General features: G+C 38.5%; 1 protein-coding gene across 3 annotated transcripts in view; it reads right to left on the bottom strand.

Annotated features, from left to right (window-relative positions):
* The window catches only part of LOC122079241 (probable cyclic nucleotide-gated ion channel 20, chloroplastic), a 51514-nt gene that overhangs the window by 19285 nt on the left and 13893 nt on the right, over positions 1-18336 (bottom strand). For 2 of the 3 annotated variants that reach the window (XM_042645526.1, XM_042645528.1), the window contains 4 exons: positions 17793-17891; positions 12612-12749; positions 5548-5790; positions 5153-5185 (listed from right to left, as the gene is read on the bottom strand). In XM_042645526.1, coding sequence (XP_042501460.1) covers positions 5153-5185; positions 5548-5790; positions 12612-12749; positions 17793-17891 — 513 coding nt within the window. The remainder of the gene's footprint in view (positions 1-5152; positions 5186-5547; positions 5791-12611; positions 12750-17792; positions 17892-18336) is intronic. The other variant, XM_042645527.1, reaches the window with a different exon arrangement.

Raw genomic sequence — 18336 nt, 5'->3', positions numbered from 1 at the left:
TATTACTAAAATGGAAATCAAGGTTGAGAATCCATGTTACAAGCATAAACAGCTACAAACCTTGGATTCAACAAAGGTAAAGCAAATATTCAAAGAATCAAGGCCCTCAACAATAATTTCAATTGAATATACTTGTCTCTCAGTGCGATACTCTCCATTTTAGTATTTTTGCATAATCCATGTTATATATAGCTTTTTTAACTATTTTTTTTAATGCAAAAGTGTATAAAAAAGTGTTTCCTTCCCATTTTTGTGCGTAGAGTATCTCCGATATGATACGATACGATACCCTCCAATACATATCTTAATTTTGGTCGACCAGTACGACGACCGATACTGACACTTTAATCCTTGCACTACAGCTCATTTTATCAACTGCCCCCTACATGAAGCATATTCTTATGATCAAATAATTTCGACTTATGAAGCATATTCTTGATGTAGGATGGACCAAATTTAACAAATTAGCATGGTTGATCACTCAGGTTCAAATCCGAAACAAAAAAAGTGAGAAGATTCAAAATTAAAGATGAGAGCTCTTCGTTGTATCTTTTGATTCTCAAAATGGATACAAATGTTATCATCCTCCCTCCCGTCGCTTACTGGTCACCATAGATGCCACATTTTATGAAGCTAAGTCCTATTACCAATCTTCTTTTCAAGGGGAGAGTGTAGAGGAAGAGCTCCCTTCTCTGGTTATTGACATTGTTCGACTTTCAAGGGAGGTGATAAACACTGATAGTGCCACTGGAAGGGAAGAATCTGAGGTTCAAGGGATTCAATTAGAACTAGGAAAAAAGGTTTTGCTCACTTACTCCCAACAGAAAGATAAGCCCATCTCAAATCCACTATGCCAATCTATGCTCCCAGACCCAGCTTCTTCATCTCAAACATTAGGTAATCCTTCTTCGTCTGATAATGCTCCTATTGCTATTACAAAGGGAGTCAGAGCATGCACCCATCACCTTATCTCCAATTTTGTCTCCTATGAATCATTGTCTCCTTTCTAACATACCTCTTTGTCTCTTCTTTTTCCTTTGTCTCTATCCCACAAGGTTGGAAAGAAGATGTCACTAATCCTAAGTGGAAAGATGTTATGGTAGAGGAAATGCAAGCCTTGAAGAAGAATAAAACTTGGGAGCTTCTTTCCCATCCTAAAAGAAAGAGGTTAGTAGGCTATAAATGAGTGTTCACAACAAAGTAGAAGGCAGATGGGACAATTGAGAGATATAAAGCAAGACTAGTAGCCAAGGCTTCTCCCAAATCTATAAGATTGAGTATCAAGACACATTTTCCATTGTTGCAAAAATGAACTCTGTTTGGGCACTTCTCTCCTATGCTGCTAATCTCAGATGGAGTCTCCAACAACTTGATGTGAAGAATGCATTCCTAAATGAAGATGTGTACATGGACAATCCCCTAGGATTCGCCTCATCATCTACATCTGGCAACGCTTGTAGATTACGAAGTTTCTCTATCATGGTTCAAGATCTTTGTGAGATCTCGCTGAGATCTCTTTTTTTAGATTAGGGAGACGAGATCACAGGCGAGGTGTAAAAACGACAAGATCTCGCCAAATCTTACCAAATCTCACCAAAATCTTGTCAGATCTCGCCTCTCTACTTTTTTGAAGAAAAAACACTAAGGGGCAAGAATTTTGATGCTTTTGCCTGAGGATCTCCATTCCTATTTTATGTCAATTCAAATTTTCAAATGTATGTTAATGTGACTCATCAGTCATCAATGTTAATTGTTAATCAATTAAGTAATTGTCTATGATGTCTTTTAAATTCTTAAGATTATGGTGTGTCATGTGTTGGTTGTGGAATGTAGATTGTGGAATAGAGCATACTAGCCTAGGTCCAAAGAGCCGGAGACTATTTACATAGGGTACAAAGTCAAAGTACCATTTTAACTTTGATTTTTTAAAAACTGATGTTTTCATTGTGTTTAGAAGTCCTAAAATAGGGTAAATACCTAGTTTCAGGGATTACAAAGACCATATGACTGCCGAGACCAACCACCGAGTTGACCGCAAAAAAATACATGATCTCGGCGAGATCTCTCTTTTTTGGATTAGCGAGATTGGGGGCGAGAGCGAGATCTTAAACCAAGAAATCACCATGAGCTTGGTTTAGAAGATTCCAAAAGGCTATGTTATAGTTTGGGTACAAATAGAGCCATGCCGATCATACCTTGTTAGTCAAATAATAGGATGGAAAATCACTACTCTTATTGTTTATGTGGATGACGTCATAATAATAGGAGATAATGATGCACTTAATGAAAAGATTAATACATATAAATACAAGAAATATAAGAAGAAATTTGCCCATTACCTATATATTTAACCTTCTCCTACAAAGAAACTCGAATACCAACACCATTCGTAATTCCATCAATTACTCGTCTATCAAAATATTGTCTACGGCATTTGCGACTATGGATTTAGGACCTCTCCGATATTTTCTAGGAATTGAAGTGGCCCGTTCAGACAAAGGGATCTTCATTTGCCAAAGAAAATATGTTTTAGATCTACTCAGTGAGATAGGGATGTTAGACTGTAAACATACGGAGTCTCCTATCGAGGTCAATCATCAACTCAGCTGCAAAGGAGGTGAACTGGTAGACAAAGAGCGATATCAGCGTCTTGTTGGTAGACTGATATTCCTCTCCCATACCCGGATAGATATTGCTTATGTTGTTGGTGTTGTCACCAGTTTCTTACATGATCCCCAGACTAATCATCTTGAGGCTGTATAACGGATACTAAGATACTTGAAGTCAGCACCTGGGAAGAGTATTTTATTCTCCAACAATGACAATCGGAAGTTGGAATGCCTTAATGGTTCCATCGATGATCGACGCTCTACTTCAGGGTATTGTTCTCTCCTCGACAGTAATCTGGTTACTTGGTGAAGCAAGAAGCAATTAGTGGTATCTAGATCCAGTGTAGAGGCAGAATACCGTGCTATGGCACAAGGTGCGCGTGAGCTTATCCGGCTTAAGGTGTTACTTGGAGATTTGGGGGTAACATCTAAGGAACCTATGAGGCTCTACTATGATAACAAGGAAGGAATAAGCATTGCCCAATGCCCATAATCCAGTTCAACATGATAGAAATAAGCACATTGAGATTGACATGCACTTCATAAAGGAAAACTGGAACAAGGTTCTGTTTGTATTCTGGTTTGTCAAGTTTGAAAATCAGTTAGCTGATGTATTTATGAAGGGTTTAACTTGTTAGATGTTTCATCCTATTATATGCAAGTTGGGTATGCGAGATATCTATGCACCAACTTGAGGGGGAATGTTAATGATAGATAAGTATGCTACCTCATATACGTGTGTACATGTACTACCTAGCTTTGTACTAACTGAATTTGTCAACCTTTGTACTACACTCATAGATTATAAATAAAGATGGCTTTCGTCATATCTGACAAGCTGAATCATTCTCTCAATCTCTCATTCTCAACTCTTTATAATTTCCCTTCTTATATCCTGCTTATTACATGTTTGCTAATGTTCCCTTATAATCAGCTCATCACAACCGTATGAGTTGGATTTTCCCAATCCATCTTACATTGTTACTTATCAAAATAGAAAAAGCAACCAAGAAAAAGAATTAGCCATTGCAGTTACATCCCATGTCCGTTTATAAGTTTCAAATTAGATGGTGTAAGCTCATAAAAGGTAAGGAAACATTTCAAAGGAAGAAGAGGGCTGTCTGCATGCTGCCATGTCCAAGCATCATCTTCTATGTTTGTCCCACTGTCCCACATATCTGTAACATGTTGTAGACAACAGTTCCTACCATATGAATGGCATTGTGCTGTCTTTTCTTTTAATAGAAATTTCATCATCGATGTAGATAGAGAGAGGGAAGGAGAGAGAGAGAGAGAGAGAGAGAGAGAGAACGGAGTTGACACAATTAATCTTACTAAGCTTCCAAACCATCAACAAGAATTCCATGAGAGAGTCAGCAAACCAGCCAAATGTTGGATTTATTCTTTTTTGGGTAAAAAGCAACAGAAATAACACTCTCCTACAAGGTACTATAATGGTTCATGCAATGAATCAGAACCGAACAATGCATTGTAAGATCCAATCAGCCAAAATAACGTAAAATTATTCGCCATTTATTGGATCCATTTGAATTGTAAAAACATCAAAATCAAAGTTCAAAGATCTCAGAAATGGTTTCATTCTGAAGGCAGATGGCACAGGGTAAATATCCAAGTGCAATGTATTGAACTTTTTTCCTGGAAATTTCAGAAGTTTAATAATATATATATATATATATACTTTTTCTAACCATTTCTATAAGGTTTGGTCTGACATGTAGCATAGTCTATATATACAGTTGCATTTTCAGAAGTCCTCACTTATAAAAAAATAGAGACTTTTTAATCATTTCTGTAACGTTTGTTCTGACATGTCGCATAGTCTATTTGTACAGGAAGTTGGCACAAGTACATGGTGACATGGATGTGAACTTCAAGTATCAACAGAACTGCCATGTGGCAAACATACCATCCAGACAAGGGATGGTATCCTGTCCTGCAAGACGAGGAACTATACTCTGAAGAATAAGAAGAATAATAATAGAAACAGTAAATCTCCACGGACCTTGGAGATAGCTTCTCCTAATGGAACATAATTCCTATCACATAGGCAGCTGATTTGACCATTTTCACCATTGCATAGGTGAGTTGCTATCTTGCTATCTGGAATCTGGATTGACCGTGTGTTTATTCTCATGGTACATCGTATATCTTAACCACAAAGGCTACCATGTACTGAACCTTTTCCTTTGCATTTTCAACAGTTCAGCAGGTTTTGAGCCAGCTGAGCCAGCACATGGCAGGAAAATCAAGATCTGTGGAGAGCCCAATCTAAAAAAGGAAAATAATAATAATAATAATAATAATAATAATAATAATAATAATAATAATAATAATAATGAGAATTATTATTCTCACAAGGGTTCTGTTATTTTTCCAAATGTCACAAGGCATCTATTCTGCCGCGTGGACAGTTGATTTGTCTATTCCGACCATTGGATAGAGAGAACATGGTCTAGATTCGCCATATGTCAAATTTCAAAGTCTAATTGGCACACATCACGTGTGAGTCCTTGAATGTGTACCTGTACTCCAGACATTACTGCACTCTCCCAATTCTGAGAAGGAACAGAGTTTAGATTAAAAATAAAAAAAAATTAAAAATTAAAAACTAAAAATTAAAAGTAAAAATGGATGGCTCACATTTATCTTGTGATTTTCAGAAACATCACCTACCATTATTACATCAACAACTACCCTAATACTAACAATAGGGAGAGGATTCACTAAAAGCAGAGTGTCCCCTAAACAGTGTCCAATGTGAGGACTAGTAGAAGCATCAATATGGGTGAGATTTCCGTCTTTCATGAGGGGCAGGATGGTCATTTCACACCCCATTCTGGGTGTAGGGCCACGCTGCTTTTAGGCTTCTTTTTCCGATAGTAAAAGAAACAATCAATAAGAGTGAGCTTTCATTCACCTGTAATCCCAAGAGGTACCAAGATGACCCAACAACATGCCCCGCCAATACAAAAATGAGAAGATTAAGAACAAAGTTTGCCCATGCTGATTCAAATATGAAGCCAGTCGGAGACTGACCAGAAGCCAAAGGCAGAAACCTGAAAAACCTGGGTATGTACTGAAGAAGGACTGATGCCCTTAAGAGATTTTTTGCATAGTTAGCTGACCCCAGGTATTTAGGCAAGACCAACAATATAATGATCTGCACAAAGACAATGAGAAAATAATGTATCAATGAGAAATTGAAAAGAGAATTAGTATGGAGCATTCTAAGCATTTATAATAATTTTCCACAAGAATTGTGAATGCTCAAGAAGAACAGCATATGCAGATGTTATCTAAAATGTTTATAAATAAATCCCAAATTATAAATACATGAGTATCTTGATAACTTTTTGTGTGTCCAGATCATGTTTGGTAAGGAATCTAGAAGCTTGTCGAGGCCTTCTAAAATACACAAAAATTTAGTAGGCTAACCTCGAACCAGCAACCTGGCATGTTTCGATACGAACTCCCAGACCAACCAGCCCTCTTAGAGGGGAAATAGATTTTCAATATGATACGGCAGAATTTATCACCGAACAAAGCGAGGACACATGGCTACCGAGGGAGGGACGCGTGTCGCCCATCCGATAGAGGCCGCAAGGCTCCAAACCATGTGAAGAAAAGGTTCCCGAAGGAGCAAGGCTCCAAACCACGTGAGGGGAAGATTCCCGAAGGGGGTTTCCGAAACACTAGGCCCAGCAACCCTATAAGAGGAAACCGAAAAGGGACCCAGGGGAGGTACGCCGACACCCACCATTACTCCTGTGAATACACTATTCTGCCGGTCACTAACTTAGGCATAAGAGGACTAATCCCGGAGATACCTCCGGGCCTCTGCCTTCTGTGCTTGTGCAGGATTAGCTCATAGGGGATTTCGGCAGTAACACAATATAACATGACTATGCACAACTTTGGCCCCGAGGTTTGGAGGGCGGAGATCTCAAAACTCAGAATACAACAAAAACAAAAAACTTAGCCTTATCCCAACTTATTGGGGTTGGCTATACAGATTTGTGCAAAACAAAGTAGGGAAAACTAAGGTCCAAACACAATAGGAGGAGAAAAAAAAGAGACATAATCAGAGAAGTCAGAATCCAATGGATAAATTGCACAGGAAAAAGGAAAGTTTTGTCCTTCCCAATGACAAATGATATGTTAAGTGGCCAGATTTCGATGATAAGCAGCCACAAGATATTCCAAGTTGATGCAGAAAAAAGTTTCAACAACAGTAGTAGCCTTCAAGGAGTGAAACCAAGCAGCGACAAGCCAAACAAAGTTGTCAGCTAGGCTAAGTGAACGCATAATGCTAAAAGAACAGTTCTTGTAGCACCAGGAGCACTGAAACTATGATTTAGAGAAAAAGATGATAAACCGATGGAATAGGTTAGGATTAATGGAAGCAAGGTTTTTGTCAACTTAGATTAGAGTCTTAATGGAACGAAACAGATTTTGTTATTGACAACACAAAATTTCAAGTATAGAGAGAGCTCTCAAAGGCTCAGATGATGTGGATGAAGGTGGATAGCTAGGATTATCATAAGCAATTTTGTAAAAATAGTGGTGAAAGGGGTGGCTTTGTGGTTGAAATAGGTCCATGGAATAGAGAAATTAAAAAAACAAAGCGAAAAAGAAAACACAAAGGGGAAGAAGTAACACTAAGGAATGAACCTACGCTTTAAAGACATCCAACTTCGAAAATGTTTGTGAATCCAAAGAACAAAAGCACCAAGCTTGAAAGGAAAATCACTTCTTTTGTTAATCAATTCATAAATGGGGTATAAGTGATGTATAACCTTACATTTTTTTTTTATGAATAAATAAATTCATTATCAGAAAAGGAGAAAAATGTTGTCATAATAGGTTTTAGGCAAAGTATTAGATTTCAAATGGGCCCTTAGGTGCTTACGGGGTTTAATGGTCCTTGTAATATTCTAGAAATTTCTCTCTGTTATTATAAATAAATAGGGCAAGTGTCATATTAGACACAAATCATTTACCCCATCCAACATGGTATCAGAGCCTTTGGATTCAAAACCCTGAGGTTTCCTCCCTTCTCCATCTCTTGCTCTCTTTCTCTCTTTTTCTCTCTCCCCAACACCTCCTTACATCTCTTTTCTTATACTTCTCTCGCTCTCTCAGTCGGAGTTCCTTAATCCACCAAGAGAGCCACTACCCTCCATCCCTCTTCTCCCCTAGGCTCTCAGATTCTCTCTTTTACAATGATCTGAGGGACATAGCTCCTTTTCCATCAATTTTTTCACGGTTTTTCCACCTGAAATCGATTTTTCCTTGCCAGGTTGCTTTTTCCTTGTTCGATGCTTCGATTGTCTTAATGTTTATTGTGATTGGTGTTCCTTATCCTTGTAGTGGTATGCACTAGCCACTTTACCGTCTCATGACTCTGTTCCAAAGCTATCCCCAAATCGATTTATCAAGGTTTTCACCCTTTATCGATTTTTAGGTTTTTTAGCCATTTTCCTTTTCTTTTCTTTTCCTTTTTTCTTTTTTTTTTTTTTTTTTTTTTTTTTTTTTTTTTTTTTTTTTTTTTTTTTTTATGTTTTTTGTGTTTTTTGTGCTTCTTCTACCTCTGTCTGGTGCCTCTTCCATTAGCACAGCCCTCTTGAGCTGCAATCATGTCTACCAGTTGTTTTGCTTTCACTGGTGGGAACACCTCAGCTCTTCCCACCTTTCCTCCTTATGCAATCAAGCTTGATGGCACAAACTACCTTATATGGTCACACTCGATCTGTATCTCCATTAAGTCCCATGGATATTAAGGGTACCTTATTGGAACCACGAAGCGACCGACCACTGGTCTTAAAATTGACAAGTGGCAGTGTGCCAACTCTCTGGTTTTGGCCTTCCTTGTCAACTCCATGTGGCCACAACTTTCACGTGGCTATTTCTTTTTTTACTTTGGTGCGAAGATCTAGAAGTCTATCCAGGATATCTATTCCCAAGCGGGGAATGATGCTCAAGTCTTCGAACTGCACCAAAAGGTTCGTGACCTGAGGCAGAGAGGGCTCACACTACCACAGTACAAGTGTACTATGACCTGTGCACATAGTTGTCACAATGCCATTGCAAACCAAGGCAGTGGAGGGGTGGCTAATCAATTTGGCGGTGAATCGCCTGCTATGGCGTTGCCATAGCGATCAAATCGCTCATGTGTTATTTTTAATTACCACTATTATTTAAAATTATTTTGTATATTATAATATATACACTATGACATAAACACCTATGACATAAACAAACAATCAACATTAAGCAACATCAAGTCATAAAAATCAACATAGTCACACTCACATCAAGTCATAAAAAAATCAACATGACTTATTGACATTTAGAGAAATGCTCTTCTTCTATAATAAGTTTTATCGGTCAAATGATTTTATTTTTAGATGAGACTTTTTGTATTAGGTATAACACAAAACTAACTTTTCAACAAGTCTAAGATTACTTAAATTTGAGTTTTTATGACAAATTCATGTTCCAGTCAAACTTATTTAAAGTGTGCCAATGCTGGTAAGTCGACTAAATGGAAATAATTTATTAAAATCAAAACAAAAGATTATTTTACCGGACCTTTGGTTTTTAGCAATATTCTACCATGATAAGATTTATAAAATTTTCAGAATTGAGAAAAACCTTAGCATTTGAAAGTTGAAAATCGCCCTATAACTAAAAATCCAGTTTTTGTTCTTGGACTGGGGGGTTGACTTTTTATCCTTTTGGAATTTGATTTTTAAACTATTTTTATTGAATTCAAATAAGTGGTATTTGATTATTTATGAATAATATCTTAAGTAAATGAAATAAAAAAATATAAAATGAACGGTTGAAAATAATTTTTTTTTTCAATCGTGGTGGGATGAAGAATGTCTTTCTTCATGGGGAACTTGAGGAGGAAGTGTATATGGACATTCCTCCTAGGTTCATTTGCTCCAAAACCCAAGGGAAGGCATGCAAGCTGAAGTGTGCATTATATGGGTTGAAGCAATCCCCTCGTGCTTGGTTCGGGCATTTCCACAAGGCTATGATTGCTACAAACTACTCTCAATGCAATGCTGACCACACTCTTGATAGTCTATGTAGATGATATTGTTGTTACGGCGATGATCTCGCAGAGATTTCTCACTTCAAGAGATACTTGGGTGAGGAATTCGAGATCAAAGATCTAAGAAAGCTTCGTTACTTCCTTGGCATTGAAGTTGCCAGGTCTTGTCGTGGGATCTACTTGTCTCAGCAGAAGTATGTGCTTGACCTTCTTTCTAATATAGGCATGTTGTGATGTAAGCCGGTAGACACTCCTATTGAAGCTAATGTCACCTAAGTAGCAAAGAAGGTGACTTTGTGGATAAGGGAGATATCAGAGATTAATGGAGCGTTTGATCTATCTTTCCCATACACGCTCTGACATAGCATTTATCATCAGCCTAGTTAGTCAGTACATCCATGATTCCGACTCAACTCATGTGGAAGTTGTGTTGTGTATTCTCCATTACATGGAATCTGCCCTAGGATGTGGCACCCTTTTCTCCTCTCATGATGACCTTAGGGTGGAGGCCTTCACGAATGTTGATTGGATAGGTTCTCCTGATGAACGCAAGTCTACTACTAGTTATTGCACCTTTGTTAGTGTTAACCTAGTTATATGACGAAGCAAGAAGCAAGCTATGTTGGTGGCAAGCTTGTTACATGGTGAAGCAAGAAGCAACCTCATGATGACCTCAAGGTGGAGGCCTTCACGGATATTAATTGAGCCGGTTCCCCTGATGACCGCAGGTCTACTACTGGTTATTGCACATTTGTTGGTGGTAACCTGATTACATGGCGAAGCAAGAAGCAAACCATGATTGCCCATTCAAGGGTTGAAGCAAAGTTCCGTGCTATGGCTCATGGCATTTGTGAGCTCCAATGGCTTTATGGTCTTCTCACAATTTTGGTTGTCCTTGCCGCCACTCCTATGAAGCTATTTTGTAACAGTAAATATGCCATTATCATTGCTCAAAACCCTGTCTAACATGATCAAACTAAGCATATAGAGGTCGATCGCCGCTTCATCAAAGAGAAGCTGGATATGGGTCTTATAACTGTGACTTTTGTTCTCAGTAGTGAAAAACTGGTTGGTGTATTTACTAAAGGTCTTAGTAGTAAGATGTTTCATTCTATTATCTGCAAGTTAGGCATATGTGATATCTATGCACCAGCTTGATGGGTTTTAGGGGAAGTGTCAGATTCCAAACGAGTCCTAAGGTCCTTAAGGGGTTTAATGGTCCTTGTAATATTTTAAAACTTTCTCTCCATTATTATAAATAAAGAGGATTGGTGTCATATTAGACACAAGTCATTACCCCATCCAACAAAGAATATAGAAGTGAGTAAGGGGGAGGGGGAAGAGGCAAACAGCAAACCAAAAGGAGGGGCAAACCCAATAAGAGGGGAGGGGGAAGAGCGAGACCCCGGGATACAATAATGAGCTTGCTCCTTGGGGAGTCCCTTACAATGCAAGGGCGGAGAGAAGTTAGTTTGGAGCTGATGTCAAACAGATGGCATTCCAAATCTTATCGTCGGTTCAAGAATTGGACGTCCATGTATGAAGATTCCACTCTATGCAGATATGGTTTATGGTAGCACAAAAGGCGAGTTTCCTATTTGTCACATATGGAGGAACCAGCAAAAGTCATATCAACCCAGATCTATTCTCTACTAAAGAGTAGAACTCTTCTACATGCCCAGTAACTGCTAAAAACCCTCTTCCATATGATAGAGGAGAAAGGGAAATAGAAAAAGATATGGCTGACATCTTCAATACCATTCCAACAATAACAGCAAGGGGACTTGAATGTGCCAGTAGATAAGGAAAGACTCGTGGGCAGGCAGTTGGAGATGGCACGCCAAGCATTGAAAATATGGTGGGAAATGTGGCCTTTAACCCAGATGATGTTGCGCCAAGACACAATGGAGCCTTTAAATCGAACCAAATCTGAAACGGAAGCAGACCTGAATAAGCCCGTGGAGAAGTGAGCCAAGAAATCTTGTCTTCTCTTCCATGGTGACCCGCGGGGAGAAGAGGCATGGCGGACCAGATATCGACTAGGGGGGGAGGGGACCAAACAACATCCGAAATGATGAAGGCAACAGTGGCAGTCCTGCTCAAACCAAATAAGTAAACGATCCAAGGCCTAATCACAAAGAGAAGCACACTCAAAGGATGCCAGGGATCGAACCAAAGGGAAGTCGAGTAGCTGTTGACAATGGAGAAGGTAATGGCCCCAAGAGCCATAGACCTAGTGCTGAGGATTTTGCGCTTGACCCAAGAGGCATCGGAAGTAGGAGAGACAATCCAAAGGGACTAAGGGAGTCATCCTTGAGGGTGGAGGGTCTAAGTCATCCTCGAGGGTGGAGGAATAGACCCAAAAAACCCAGATATTGTTATGTTTAGACACAATCTTACATTATCTTCCTTGTCAAGTCAAAATAGTAAACCAAACCCAAATTCCCATCATAGCCTTGGAGACAACCTACTTCAGACAATTATATATACAAAGATCTCCCTCCCCCCTCCCCCCTCCCCCCCTCCCCCCTTCCCTTTCCTTTTTTGTTCAATGCAACTCACTTGCAGGGACCAGATATTACAGCAGCGGCCATGTCACCACTAATACTACTTTCCACCCCTTGATCAGTTGTTGTCCACTATAGGACACACCACCTGGATCCAGCTTAGATGCAATAAATGGAGTTGTGTTATGATATTCTTCCTATACTCAGTGGGTAGTGATACATTGCTTCTCAAACTAATATATAGGACACTTGACAAGGTTCACATAGAGTTGCACCTTCATCAAGTTCCAAGGAAGTTTGGGAGCTGTATGTTTTGCACAAGTAGCTTCCATCAGTGAATAAAGAAATGGTCAACAATTACAGGCAGGGAGTGGGGATCCTGGATCACATCAAGAAGGAGAAAGGTATTACCTGAGGAAGTGGTAATACGACAAATACATCAATTAAAAAGTATGTAGAAAGGTAATGTAGAGCAATTTTCTTTGGATGGTCAACTAAATCTCCAGCACCCACCACTCTCGATTCTGGAGCAACATAAGCTAGCCTAAACTGCAAAACAGAAATGGTAGATACTAGTCAGGCTTGCAATCAACAGAAGCGTTAGCTAATGCTAGGGAAACAAGATATTGTACGATACAGAATTACATTGACATTACTTAAAACATGGCATCACACTTCAAGCACTGTAAATAAAATACTAAAGGGATATTGGACAAGACCATATAATTTGAAAAAATGGGTGTTCAATGAAATAGCAATAAAAGATCTCAACAAGACCATAAATAAATCTATACAAGAGAGGGAGGGGGAATGGTCTAAGGAGGCAAGAAAAAAATGTTCAATCTATAAAATAGTTCCCAATGATGTATTAGCAACAACAGACCAAAATATTATCGAAAGACTTCTGTTATACCTCCAAAATATATGTCAATGAGAATAAATACCAAACATTTCACATCAATCTCTTATCTTCAATAAGAGTGTAACACTAAAAAGTGAAATGTGAAGCATGTCTTTGAAACAAAGCAATTGGAAACATAATCTTGAGCAGGGTTAAGACTCAAGAAGAGCTTCACAGTGAAGTGACTGGCGGAATCAACATTTACTCAAGAATCAATTACTCATCTCCAAGATAAGAAGCTGCTTGTCTAAAATAACTTCTTGTTCTTTACCTTAATTTTATCTACAGTAGATTCATCTCATCATTCTTTGGGCAGCAACGTTATCCACAGATTGTGGCCATGCAACAACGCGCTACAAGCTTGGACTTTAGTAAGAAGGTAGCAGACTATGTTTTTTTCGGATCCATTGGGGACAGCTGAAACATAAAGTAGACAATACATTGATAGTAGACTCCTAATTCCATTTTTCATACAGTTTCAACGAAGAGAAGATAAGTTGCATCTCCAAATGGCAATATGGCATAAAGACAACCATTGGCCTATGGTCAATTTCCTGAGGCTTAGATAGGATCATACACAAACAAATCAAATAAAAAATTATTGTAATTTATTACATTGAACAAGAAAAATAATCAAGCAGAAAGGATGCCTTGAGAATTTTATTAAAGAAATAGAAGTCTTTGGATTTTCCCCTAAATTAATTTTTCACAACATATTACACATCATCATTTCCTTTCCTTCTACGAACTACTTGAGTTGGTTGGCAACACTAATTGGTTCCACCATTCCCTAAATGTCCTGTCGTTGCTGCTTCATTCCATATTAATATTCTGGCTTCCACTCCAGAAATGAAGAAGGAGAGGAAATAGCAATAGAATATGGTTTATGAAAAAAAGGGGAAAAACACGGTGCCCAATAGGCATAAACATTCTGGTGCAATCTATGGTTACAAACCCCTAATTAGGCCACACGGGAGTCTGGGCCACCCCAGATGATAAAAACTCAAACAAAATGAACAGTGGCGGTTTTGTAATTTTTGGACGGTTCAGTACACTTTTGGGAATGGCAAACAGACTCTGGGATCAAACAGTAATTAAAATTGAAAGAAAAGACCTTTCTGGAATTTTAGAAACAGACGGGGTAAAATAGAAACAACCAAAGAAAATAGGGCTTTTTGGTCTGTGTTTGCAATATAAGAATTTCTATTTTTCTTCTACAACTCAACTTCACATGTCAGGGTAACCTATACCAGTGAATAACGTATATATTCTGAATCTTAAAACAGACTCCATAAGATCTGAAACTTCGGCAACAGGATCTCCTAGGAGTAGTGAGCAGATCCCAGCCGGAATATATTACTTTAATGGGATTGTAGATGGTGCAATGGATTCCGTTCCACAGAAAAGAAGAAAAAAAAAAGCAACCTCTATAGTTGTATATTCGGTCAAGTTAGATGTATAAAATGGTAATCGAAAGCAGATACTAGCAGAGAATGGAAACAGAGTTTATATCTACTAAATTGTGGTCCAAACTATGAACTAGGAGAGATTTTATGAGTGAAGGTAGCAATCTGAAATTCATTCAGAAACATGGGAACTGGCTAAAGTAGAAAGAATAAGAACACAAAGAAGGAACAGAGCAAGAGAACAGGGAAAAAATTAATAAAGGAGGGATGGTAGGAAGGATCTCGCTTGAGAGGAACTCAAATCTAAAGTCAGCCAATAGGGAGAGAGAAAACCAGTCAGGCAGCCTTGAAGCTTCAACCAGTAGCAAACAACAGGCACATTAAAAATAAACCCAAGTTGGGGGGGGGGGGGGGGTTAGCTCAGTTGGCAAAGACCAACATCTCACAATTAAGAGGTCGTGAGTTCAACTCTCCTTGGGGTCTACTATCCAAAAAAAACCACATAAAAAATAAAGTTTCATTCCATTCAATCTGCTTTATTGATGGGGAAGGCTGCTTACATACAAAACTTGTACAGAAAGAAACTCATATTCAAACTCTTAAGACTGCAATAGAGTTTGAACCAAACTCAACACCATACCTATCCACTGCTAAAGCAAGAATATAATATTAATTATAAATTTACAAAAACACCCCCAATAAGAAAGTAAATACCATAACTACCTTTGCTAGATAGAAAACCAAGTATAGACCTGGGCTTTCAAACACCATATTGGTCCAGCCAGGCTAGTGCTACTGAATCACCTTCCCACTTGAATCCTGCATTTATCATCCCATAGTACCATTTTCAATCTTCCTCTTGAAACTTTCAGAGCCAACCCAGTCATAAAGCAACTGACTAGTACATTCTTTGGTTTTTTTGACTGGTAAGAGTAAAAAAGAAAAAAAAAGGTACAAATGCAGAGGAAAAGGGCCCACGAATAGACATGAAAGACGGTCTACAAGAATAATTCCAAGCATAATGAAACTTGGGAAGGTAGCAGTTGGAAGTTAGGATATTAGATTAGAGAGGAGGAAGATGAAGAGGAGAGGTAGGAAGAAGAGGGAGAGAAGTAGAGAGAAGAGAGTGATGGAAGAGTGCAAAACGTGAGTGAGCTGAATGCTCTCCTCACCTATATTAGCCTTAAGATAGAAAAATTACATAATGCCCCCTATGGAAGTCAAAGATGGAAAAACAACTTAAGACACCTTAATATAAGGACAGTTCCTAAAGTACCCCTATTACATATTACATAAGCTCTAACAGTATAGCAACCTGAAATTGGTACGAAAGGGACAATAAAAGAACAAAAACCCAAACCATAACATGACAAATGTGAAATAACCTAGAGGGGGGGTGAATAGGTTATGCTAATGTAAATTTAAATCTTTTCAAAATAATATCCCAAGTGTGATTGCGAAATAAAATATGCGGAAAAAAATAAAGTTCACAACCACACAAGACGAAGATTTATAGTGGTTCGACTCAACTTGAGTCTAGTCCACTCCCTACAAGATCCCCTTGTAAGGTATTCCACTAGCTTTCGCTTTCAATATAGTAGGTAGGGAAGAAACCTTTACATTTTATGGATAAGAGAATCCTTACAATTTACAAATCCCCTTTACAGGTAGAGAGGCACCTATTACAATCTCCTTCAAGGTAGAGAGACACCTTACTCTTTTAAGGATAAGAGGATCCTTACACAAGTCCTGAGTACAGTCTAAGAATTAATGTAAACAGTAAGTAGATAGTGGAATAAGAGGGTTACCTCTGGTGCAGTGCAAATGATGAATATGAAATGAAATGATGCACCTTATAAGTCTTCTCTGTAGCTTTGACTTGCACAGTGAGAGTATGGAAGACTTTGATGGAGACTTGACGTTTTCTTTTTGAAAATGGTTAAGACCAAAATTGCTCAAGTAAATAGAATGCCTTTTTGACTTTGAATGTTCACGATAATGCTCTTAATGCTCAGACTTAATTGTTATTTAATTAAGAGCATCTTAGGTATTTATAGGTGAGATTATGAGAACATTTTAGGCAGCAAATCAAGCTCTAACAGTCATATTCTGGGTCCACAAGTCGACCGCCATTCGTAGCCAGTCGACCGGAAAGAGCCATTGGAGGTGTTCCAGGCAAGTGCCGGTCGACCGGGACTTCCAACTGGTCGACCGGCTATGGCCTCGGACAGTTCTGGTCTATCGGGGCTTCCAGCCGGTCGACCGCCTATAGTTCTGTCCAAACTTTGACAGACAACTGTCATACTGACCAGTTGCCAGTAATTCGGCCATAACTTTTCTGACTTCGGATTGACCTGATTCAAGTTGCGTTGGAATCGTGACTCGATTTCCTACAACTTTTATGAGGGTCCTTCACCTGATACCAACTCTAAGGCTGCCCAAAATGCCCTTGAGTCTGGTCAATTGTGTTTTTCACAGAATATCACTTAGAACATATATTTCTAAATAAACCACCTATGGACTTCCATGCTTGGTCAAGAGATGTCCTAAGATCATTCTAATATGATGATATGCAATGCATGGTGTGTGTGCACATATACATATAGTTTGTACAATTTACAAAGAGTATACTAGACTATCTTAGGGTCTCCATCTCGACTTGATTCTTGGAGTCTTCATCATCACTTGATGTTTCCACCTTTGGACTTTATCATTTAAGTCTTCATCTTGTCTTGAAGCTTCCACTCTTAATCTTCGTGTCTTGACTTAATACAGATATGCATACCTTGAGCTGTCTTCTTGTACTAACCACCACTTAGCACAAATAGTTAAAGCTATGGTTTGCTTGTTATTACCAAAACATTTATAGGAGTTTGGGCATATTCCCAACAAAATAAAAAATCTACCATCTTTAACACCTCCACAACCAAGGGGAGAGGTGTAATGAAACTTGAGATGGGGACTTCGCTGCCACAAACCAGACTTCCAGCCTTACCCAAGGACTTAAACACATAATAAGTCTACAAGAATAATTTCAAGTGTATACAACGGGATATAACCCCCTCCCTATGAATTTGCATTTTCAATCTAAATGTTCATGCTTGAGCAGTGACATTGCATGGAACAACAGATAAATCTTACCATTCAAAATCGACTTCAGTTCAAGATCTAACGAATTTGTATTTCCATTCTAACTCTTCGACTTTTAGCAATGTGCATGGAAAAACAAGCAAATCTTAACAACCAAAAGCTGCTTAAGTTCAGATTTGATTGGCAGGAGCTTACCTGAAGAAGCATGTGTAATAAGTAAATGAAATCAGTCATGCTTCTAAGAACAACAAATGCTGTTGTCCAGGAAGAGTTAAGAACTATGCATTTGTGGTCCTGTTTCAAAGGAAAAGTAAGAGCAAGTAGAACAAAGATAATGCTATACAATGAAAGAGAAACAAAATGATTAAATTGACAATGAAGAAACCTTGCTTTCCACTTAATGAGCATTATTTATAGCATGAATAAAATAACAGAACTCTTGTGATAATCAACTCAGGTAACCAAGACAAAAGGAGAAAAGATCACAAGAAGAAGCAAAATTGCAGTACTTTGGCTCTTGGTGTGGTGTTACTCCATACAACCCAGTGAAACTATCCCATAGATCAAAATAATTGTTCCTTTTTTTTTTTTTTTGGGGGGGGGGGGGGGGGGTGGTCGGGGTTGGGGTGGGACAAACAAAAATAACTTGTCATCCTAGCAGAAAGAAATGCAGATCACCTGTAACTGCGTAAACGTTTATACAAGCATAGAAAGATAAATAAGCGATAAATAAAACATT

This window comes from Macadamia integrifolia, chromosome 5 (assembly GCF_013358625.1).
Source record: "Macadamia integrifolia cultivar HAES 741 chromosome 5, SCU_Mint_v3, whole genome shotgun sequence".
NCBI classification, from domain to species: Eukaryota; Viridiplantae; Streptophyta; class Magnoliopsida; order Proteales; family Proteaceae; genus Macadamia; species Macadamia integrifolia.
Note: the sequence above shows the minus strand (reverse complement) of the source record. Positions and strands in the feature narration are given on the sequence as shown.